This window comes from Trachemys scripta, chromosome 8 (genome assembly GCF_013100865.1).
Source record: "Trachemys scripta elegans isolate TJP31775 chromosome 8, CAS_Tse_1.0, whole genome shotgun sequence".
In the NCBI taxonomy this organism is placed as follows: Eukaryota; Metazoa; Chordata; order Testudines; family Emydidae; genus Trachemys; species Trachemys scripta.
Window position 1 is genome coordinate 11716231 of NC_048305.1, and position 9781 is coordinate 11726011.

A 9781-nucleotide genomic window follows, 5' to 3' on the forward strand; every position below is an offset into this window, starting at 1 on the left:
GGGAGAAATAGAACCAAGCTCTGCAGATAGGGAAACTGAGGCAGGGGGTTCAACTACTCATTGAACGCATCTGAGCTGGGATTACAACTAAGGAATTTCCAGCTCTTAGTCCTGTGCTCAAATTAAACAGTTTACTAATACAAGACCATAAAACTTAGCCCTTTTTTGATGTTCCTTGTGGAATTGGCAACTTGTTCAGAACATTAACAAAGCAGGAGATCTCAATTAATAAAAAGGGTGGCTTCCCAAGCACAGTCAAACCATAAGAGAAGGTGGTAACAAGCATAAATTTAATAAATTTAATTGAAAACAACCAGTGTAGAAATAAAGAAACATTAAAGAGAATATTGTACATGAACAGAGAAAATGAGATCATGGTGATTGAATTCATCCTTGACCAAGCAATGAAAGAATTCCATCTTATGAACATTTGCCCTATCAGCCCTATGCTTCATTCATTAATTACAGCAGGGAGGAGGGTTATATGCCCACCCTATCTTCAGCAGGATTATATATCTGACAAAAGTATTCTTTTCAGAGTCAAAATTTCCATGTTAAGCCTCAGAGCAATATTTCTTCTGGCACCTATGAAAAAAAATCTGGTTTAGTCATTTCCAAGTTATAGGAATGCAAAAGGAATAGAGTGCAGAAAGAATAAATCTGTATGCCAAGGTGCTTTTCTAGGCTTAACTAATTACAATGAAACCATTCTTAAAAGCTGAAATATTAGTCAGGAAAAATGAGAAATTCAGCATTTTTAGACCCTCCATAGGACTAATATGTTGCATTTCTGCAATACTTGTTTATGTGCTATATAATCCTGAAAGTTAGGTCACGTATCATTTTTTGAGCAGACTCATTATTTACATTTCAACAATGGTTTGAAAAGCCCCTATCTGAATCTGTTGACTGAACCTTTTAACGTGTCTACATTTGTGCTAAGACAAGGTGGATGAGGTAATATCTTTTACTGGACCAACTTCTGTTGGTGAAAGAGACAAGCTTTCAAGCTACACAGAGCCTCTTTTACCAACAGAAGTTGGTCCAGTAAAAGATATTAACTCACCCACTTTGTCTCTCTCTAATATCCTGGGATCAACACAGCTACACTATCACCAGAAACTGCATTGGTGCTATCAGACCTAATCAGAATAGTTTACAATCTAGCCCTAAATGTATACAATTGGGTGGCCAACAAAAACAATGGTAGTGCAAAAGAACTGAATGTAGTGTAGACTCAGAACATACGATTCTTTTTCATGCCACAGACATAGGTCTAACAATTGGCTGAGAAATACAGAATTAAAATTATAAAGCAGATAATTTTAGTTGAGAAAGATTAGGCAGAAAGCACAGTCTTGTTTACTTTAGCAACATGTAGCCAGATAGTTTTGCTTCCTAACAAAAAAAAAAAAAAATCACTGTAGACAAGCACCAATAAAATTATTGATCCTCTCCAAATTAAAAAACTGATATTGGCCTATTTCACCAATAGACAAGCTACATGGTGGAGGTAACACCTAGTTCAGATGCAGCAGAAATAATTGAAGATGGCCAATATGAAGGGGTGGCTAGCTAGGATAACACTTCAGATAGCCCATGCCTTCCTCTCAATGTGTCACATTTCTGTGGGATTGAAAAGGTAGCTCACTTCCCCCTAGAGAGAGAATAGTATTTATCTGCCTTGGCAGCCTCCTAAATCCCTCCTGTCTGGTTTTACATGTGCTCCCTAACAGGTACCACTTTCCCCCTCAACAAATTGATCTTCATGTGGAAATAAACTCAAAACAACATGGCGATAAGAAAATGTTTTTTCCATTGCCTGTTTCAGTAGGTCAGATTTGAATAAGCATGGCTATTGTGATTTATTTGGGGGGACTTCAAACCAACATGTAGAACAAAGGAATAAGCAAGTCAGTCAATATATAAATAGCTCTGCTGAATGCCAGCCAAAGGTTCTGTTATGCTGTTGAGCAGTAGCAGTATTAAGCAGCGGAGCAGAACTCCCATGCAATTAAGATCCTGTTTACATGCAAATGTCTTTAGTAATAAACACAGGGAGAGAAATACAGAAAAGATATACATAGTCAAAATATGTAGTCCCCTGGTTAACTAGCGGTTGACCAAAACAACACAGACATTTTTAATAAATATGAAGCAACTGCTTTAGACTCGGGCTTCTTGAGTGCTGCTTTCACTGTAGAAAGTGAACCCTCTAGAGAGAGTAGTAAACCGAGGTCAAGATGAAAGTGTGGGTAAAACTAGGGTTAGGATAACTAATAGGATAACTGAGAGCTGCCAAATGCTCAGGGAAACATTATGAGATTAGCATAGTTTCTATGTCTTCTTACTTCTTGAAGAACGACATTTGTAGGACAACAGGATTTTTTTGCTTAGTAGTTTTGCTCCGGTTTCCTCACTTGAAATCAGTCATGGCTACAACAAATAACTTATGCACAGAGAGAATGAGGACTTCAACTGAGAGCAAGACAATGAGGTGGCACATCACCAAACTGCTGCAGAAGCAGCAGGCGTATGGGCTGAGGCTATTTTTGTTCAACATTCAAAGTTTGAACAACAGAATGTCTGGGTACATTTTACTTTATTTAAATTTTAAAAAACAGAAGTAATACACAGGGGGCAGACTTTAGGTAAGCCCTGTCACAATGTATAAATAGTTCTGTTGAGAGCACACCAGTTCTGTTGTGTTCTCACACTACCAAGTCAACAAGAAAGTGACACAATGTAAGTGATGCTTGGGGTACGGTGAAAAGGACATCTAACTAAATAAGCAAAAGACATAAATCACTGACACTTGCACTCTAATCTCCACATTAGAAATTGAATAAACTGTACTAATACAACCCCAAATCTGGGACCCTGTTCTTCCATTCATATGAGTGGATTTAACCGTTTTCAAGCATTTGAATAGGTAAGAATTAAGTAAGGTATAAACCTGTGTGGCATATCCAGCGATATTATAGGAATACAGAACGGAAAACTTTTATGCAACTACTGTATTGAGTTCTACAGCCATCACGGCACTTCAGAACCAAAAAAAACAAGCAGTTCATGGCAGAAGATAAAAGTAAAGAAATAAACACAGAGATCTGTGAAAATGTCTCCCATTTTGCTATAGGTATCCATGGAGCGACTAATCACTTCTGCAGGGATTCCTGACAGTAAAAGAGCAGCAGTTAATACCGTAGTTTTCATCTTCTTTTCACTCTAAACATCAAAAAACAAAAACGGTGATTACTAAATTATTTCATCTGTCACAATCCAGTTCTGCTTAAAGCAACACACCTACCTTTAAGCCAATACCTGAATATTTTTAGTATGTTTATTTGTTTGAATTGTCAGTATAGATAACATACATTTTATCCCCCTGTGAAGTCTTGTATTCATTCTCTGCAATTGTGCTCTAGGATTCTGAACATTTCTCTCTTATTGTCTTTGCAGCAGATTCACGCTGAGATGGCTCCAATATTCTCCCAAACCACCGTGGAAAATAGGGAAGTCTGAGTTAGTTTAGCTATGCTGGCAAAACTTCCTAGCACAGACATAGCTTTTGCTGGGAAAAATGTGCTTTTGCTGATATAGCTTATACTAGTTCCCTATATAAACTACACTGGCAAAAGCCAGTATAGCTGCATCTACACTAGGACTCTTGCCATTATAAAAATGTCAAAGATTATATCCCTAACGGACATTACTTCACCAGCAAAAATTTCTAGTGCAGACCTGCTCTAAGTTTGGGAGGCTTTCATCTATCCTTTCATTTCAAACTATCTAACCTGGTTAGGTGGTCTACTACAGGCCACCTAACCAGGTGGAAGAAGTGGATGAGGCTTTTTTCAAGCAACTAACAAAATCATCCAAAGCCCAAGATTTGGTGGTGATGGGGGACTTCAACTATCCGGATATATGTTGGGAAAATAACACAGCGGGGCACAGACTATCCAACAAATTCTTGGACTGCATTGGGGACAACTTTTTATTTCAGAAGGTTGAAAAAGCTACTAGGGGGGAAGCTGTTCTAGACTTGATTTTAACAAATAGGGAGGAACTCGTTGAGAATGTGAAAGTAGAAGGCAGCCTGGGTGAAAGTGATCATGAAATCATAGAGTTTGCAATTCTAAGGAAGGGTAGAAGGGAGAACAGCAAAATAGAGACAATGGATTTCAGGAAGGCAGATTTTGGGAAGCTCAGAGAGCTGATGGGTAAAGTCCCATGGGAATCAAGACTGAGGGGAAAAACAACTGAGGAGAGTTGGCAGTTTTTCAAAGGGACACTATTAAGGGCCCAAAAGCAAGCTATTCCGCTGGTTAGGAAAGATAGAAAATGTGGCAAAAGACCACCTTGGCTTAACCACGAGATCTTGCACGATCTAAAAAATAAAAAGGAGTCATATAAAAAATGGAAACTAGGACAGATTACAAAGGATGAATATAGGCAAACAACACAGGAATGCAGGGGCAAGATTAGAAAGGCAAAGGCACAAAATGAGCTCAAACTAGCTACGGGAATAAAAGGAAACAAGAAGACTTTTTATCAATACATTAGAAGCAAGAGGAAGACCAAAGACAGGGTAGGTCCACTGCTTAGTGAAGAGGGAGAAACAGTAACAGGAAACTTGGAAATGGCAGAGATGCTTAATGACTTCTTTGTTTCAGTCTTCACCGAGAAGTCTGAAGGAATGCCTAACATAGTGAATGCTAATGGGAAGGGGGTAGGTTTAGCAGATAAAATAAATAAAGAACAAGTTAAAAATCACTTAGAAAAGTTAGATGCCTGCAAGTCACCCGGGCCTGATGAAATGCATCCTAGAATACTCAAGGAGCTAATAGAGGAGGTATCTGAGCCTCTAGCTATTATCTTTGGAAAGTCATGGGAGACGGGAGAGATTCCAGAAGACTGGAAAAGGGCAAATATAGTGCCCATCTATAAAAAGGGAAATAAAAACAACCCAGGTAACTACAGACCAGTTAGTTTAACTTCTGTGCCAGGGAAGATAATGGAGCAAGTAATTAAGGAAATCATCTGCAAACACTTGGAAGGTGGTAAGGTGATAGGGAACAGCCAGCATGGATTTGTGAAGAACAAATCATGTCAAACCAATCTGATAGCTTTCTTTGATAGGATAACGAGCCTTGTGGATAAGGGTGAAGCGGTGGATGTGGTATACCTAGACTTTAGTAAGGCATTTGATACGGTCTCGCATGATATTCTTATCGATAAACTAGGCAAATACAAATTAGATGGGGCTACTATCAGGTGGGTGCATAACTGGCTGGATAACCGTACTCAGAGAGTTGTTATTAATGGTTCCCAATCCTGCTGGAAAGGCGTAACGAGTGGGGTTCCGCAGGGGTCTGTTTTGGGACCGGCTCTGTTCAATATCTTCATCAACGACTTAGATATTGGCATAGAAAGTACGCTTATTAAGTTTGCGGATGATACCAAACTGGGAGGGATTGCAACTACTTTGGAGGACAGGGTCATAATTCAAAATGATCTGGACAAATTGGAGAAATGGGCTGAGGTAAACAGGATGAAGTTTAACAAAGACAAATGCAAAGTGCTCCACTTAGGAAGGAAAAATCAATTTCACACATACAGAATGGGAAAAGACTGTCTAGGAAGGAGTACGGCAGAAAGGGATCTAGGGGTTATAGTGGACCACAAGCTAAATATGAGTCAACAGTGTGATGCTGTTGCAAAAAAAGCAAACATGATTCTGGGATCCATTAACAGGTGTGTTGTGAGCAAGACACGAGAAGTCATTCTTCCGCTCTACTCTGCTCTGGTTAGGCCTCAGCTGGAGTATTGTGTCCAGTTCTGGGCGCCGCATTTTAAAAAAGATGTCGAGAAATTGGAAAGGGTCCAAAGAAGAGCAACAAGAATGATTAAAGGTCTTGAGAACATGACCTATGAAGGAAGGCTGAAAAAACTGGGTTTGTTTAGTTTGGAAAAGAGAAGACTGAGAGGGGACATGATAGCAGTTTTCAGGTATCTAAAAGGGTGTCATAAGGAGGAGGGAGAGAACTTGTTCACCTTAGCCTCTAAGGATAGAACCAGAAACAATGGGTTTAAACTGCAGCAAGGGAGGTCTAGGTTGGACATTAGGAAAAAGTTCCTAACTGTCAGGGTGGTTAAACACTGGAACAAATTGCCTAGGGAGGTTGTGGAATCTCCGTCTCTGGAGATATTTAAGAGTAGGTTAGATAAATGTCTATCAGGGATGGTCTAGACAGTATTTGGTCCTGCCATGCGGGCAGGGGACTGGACTCGATGACCTCTCGAGGTCCCTTCCAGTCCTATAATCTATGAATCTATGAACCCTATTTTTTATTCTCAAACTGCCACTGTGTGCTAATCCTGTGGCAGCAAGTCCAGACAGCAAGACTCAGCTTCAGCAGTAAATGCCACTGGCTGCTATGGAGGATACAATCTTCTCTCATCTTTCTATACACCATGGATATTATATCTCCCAAAGATTGACAATGGAAGAGTGGAAGCTCACTTGGTGCGTCATGCTTATTTTGAACTGTAAGCTCTTCAGGGCTGGAACGGTCTTCACTTGTATTACTCAGTTAAGACCAATTTGATCACGTCCTCTTGGGAATCTGAGATCTTGATCCTTTTCTAATGCAGAAAAATTATTTAGTTTAAAACCTGACCCCACGTGTGGACTCCAGCAAGAGTATCTGGGACTGCTACTTGATCGTTTTATTCTTTTATCTCAGAGATCCCAGTGAGCAGTTTTGGGAGGGTGCTTTTCTGCCCTGAGGATGATCTCATGTGGGATGCCGCAGGTTTCCACTATGCATAGAGAGCTGAAAGGACGGCTAGCAAGGAGACATGCAGTGAATTTTTTTTGTTTTTAGTATCCTGACAATACCCACTTTGTATTTTCAGGTCATCCAACACAAAGTGCGATAAAGCATCTTTCTGTGTCTGATTGAGACTGGTGCATGAGGAGAGCAAGCTAGTTTACCTTAGTTTTATACCCTTGAGCTTTATGACCAGCTGGGGCAAGAAGCCAGGAGCTATAATGAAGACTAATCAGATTGTTTGTCCCCACTGGTTGTCACTCAAGGGTGCAATCAGTAGTCTTGTTATATTAACAGTTGATACTGGATAATCCTAACAATGATGATCAAAACTACTTTTTCCCCATCTTTTTCTGGTTAGAGAGTGTAACCATCTCTTGATGCAACCCTGCTACTGTAATCAATGCCTTTATCATCTCTAAATTAGATTATGACCATGTGCTCTATTTAGGGCTACATCTTAGATGCATTTGGCAACAACTATCATAGAATGATACTTGCTGAGCAGTTTTCCCCTCCATGAACACACATACACTGGCTATCAGGCTGGTTTCTGGGTCAAGTTCAAGATGTTGGTTTTGACCTAGTAAGCCACAAATGGCATGGCACTTCTCTCTCCATGCAATACTGCTTCAGATATCATCAGCCCAGGTGATCACACTGGTGCTCCATCAGTTTTCTAAATGGAACTGCTGAAGAGCTCTCTTAAGAAGGGCCATGACCACCTTCAAATTCACTCCCTTCTCAGTGGTCTGAAATAGTTTGAATCTGTTGACCATTAGGAGGCCTTGACAATTCCATCTCTTAAAACGGGTAATAAGAAAGGGCTGAGACTGTAAGGTTAAGGTTTTTGTAGGATGGATGATTGGCTACTCTCTGTGTTATAGGTTGTGGTTTAAGTTATTTGTCAAAGGTCCTAAATTCTAGAATAGATGTCTGTTTGGCATTTTATACTAAAATTCATTTTTGGGAAGGCAACATTAAGTTGTGTGAAATTTCAAAATGTTGTGATCTATTACAGTTTAGTATTGCAACTTATTATTGTACAGTATAGGTAAATCAAGCCATTTATGAATATTTAAACAGTCCTATACTCATGGTATCCCAATGTTTTTATAAAGCAACAAAAATGGACACCGATAGCAGAATGACCTGCGTAAGTATTAGTAATTATTTACTAAGCAATTAGCTCACACAAGATTAATCATTATAATATATTTAAAATGAGGGAAAGGGGTTTGGCCATTTCCTCTCAAAATGTGCCAGGAAAGTTGTACTTTCCATTTAGCTAGCCCAGAGATGGACCGACAGGCCTGTGGTTTAAAGTATCATTAAAGCAACATATACAATGAACGGTAAATGTTGTCAGCAAGCATATTATTTTCAAATTCAAAAAAGTCACATCTTAAAATATTACAGTTAAATAACTGAAATTAGAATCATGGAAACTAGAGCTAAAAAAAATCTAATGGGTGATCTAGTCCAGGTGCTCTAATCCAGGATGGATCCCCTTAATACACTGTCTGGTGTTGTCTGCAGATCAGTTTAGAATGACTTCTTGAAAGTTCACTGTTTTCAATTACATCTTACCTAAGAAAGGCCAACCACTCATTTATTCCTACAGTCTATAGTTAATCTACTATTCCTTTGAAAAGGAACATTAGAATTTTAAACTATGGATCAAGTATGAGTCGACCTTCCTTTACAATGTAGGCTGATAAAGACATCAGCTAAGCAGTCACTTAATTGTAATTAACCAGGATAGATATATAAAGCAAGGGATACAGTTTCCTATTGACGAACAGGAAGTTAGGCATGTAAATAAATCCTCACATTTCAAAGTCTTCCACCTTGACTTCTGCCCTACATTTAAACAGTTATTAGTAAGTGAATTCAGTGACCTTGAAAATGAAGGACTAGGGTTTAGTTCACACAGAGGGGAAAAATTCTGTTAGCTCGAACATCTCACGCACATCATCTGTGGATGAAACCACACAACAGTGACCGCAGATAAGTGCCATATATACTCGTTCATTAGCCCGTTCGTTTATAAGCCGACCCCCCAAAATGGATAGGTAAAAATAGCAAGAACTGTATGACCCTGTCATAAGCCGACCCTATATTTCAGGGGTTGGAAAACTTTGACTCCTGGCCCATCAGGGTAAGCTGCTGGCAGGTCGGGACGTTTTGTTTACTTGGAGCTTCTGCAGGCATGGAGCCCCTCAGCTCCCTGTGGCCGCGGTTCGCCGTTCCCAGCCAATGGGAGCTGTGGGAACTTCCCGCTGCTCCCATTGGCTGGGAACAGTGAACTGCGGCCACAGGGAGCTGAGGGGCTCCATGCCTGCAGAAGCTCCAAGTAAACAAAACATCCCAACCTGCCAGCAGCTTACCCTGATGGGCCAGGAGTCAAAGTTTTCCAACCCCTGAAATATAGGGTCGGCTTATGACAGGGTCATACAGTTCTTGCTATTTTTACCTATCCATTTTGGGGGGTCGGCTTATAAACGAACGGGCTAATGAACGAGTATATATGGCACTTATCTGCGGTCACTGTTGTGTGGTTTCATCCACAGATGATGTGCGTGAGATGTTCGAGCTAACAGAATTTTTCCCCTCTGTGTGAACTAAACCCTAGTCCTTCATTTTCAAGGTCACTGAATTCACTTACTAATAACTGTTTAAATGTAGGGCAGAAGTCAAGGTGGAAGACTTTGAAATGTGAGGATTTATTTACATGCCTAACTTCCTGTTCGTCAATAGGAAACTGTATCCCTTGCTTTATATATCTATCCTGGTTAATTACAATTAAGTGACTGCTTAGCTGATGTCTTTATCAGCCTACATTGTAAAGGAAGGTCGACTCATACTTGATCCATAGTTTAAAATTCTAATGTTCCTTTTCAAAGGAATAGTAGATTAACTATAGACTGTAGGAATAAATGAGT

General features: G+C 39.8%; 1 protein-coding gene across 1 annotated transcript; it reads right to left on the reverse strand.

The window, feature by feature from the left end:
• Window positions 1-268: 268 nt before the first annotated feature.
• On the reverse strand, window positions 269-3230 carry CAMLG (calcium modulating ligand; the record flags this gene model as incomplete). Its single annotated transcript, XM_034779928.1, is given in 1 exon segment — window positions 269-3230. A coding segment is annotated over 1 exon segment (194 nt), but the record flags the coding sequence as incomplete, so codon positions are not given.
• Between the last annotated feature and the right edge of the window lie 6551 nt (window positions 3231-9781).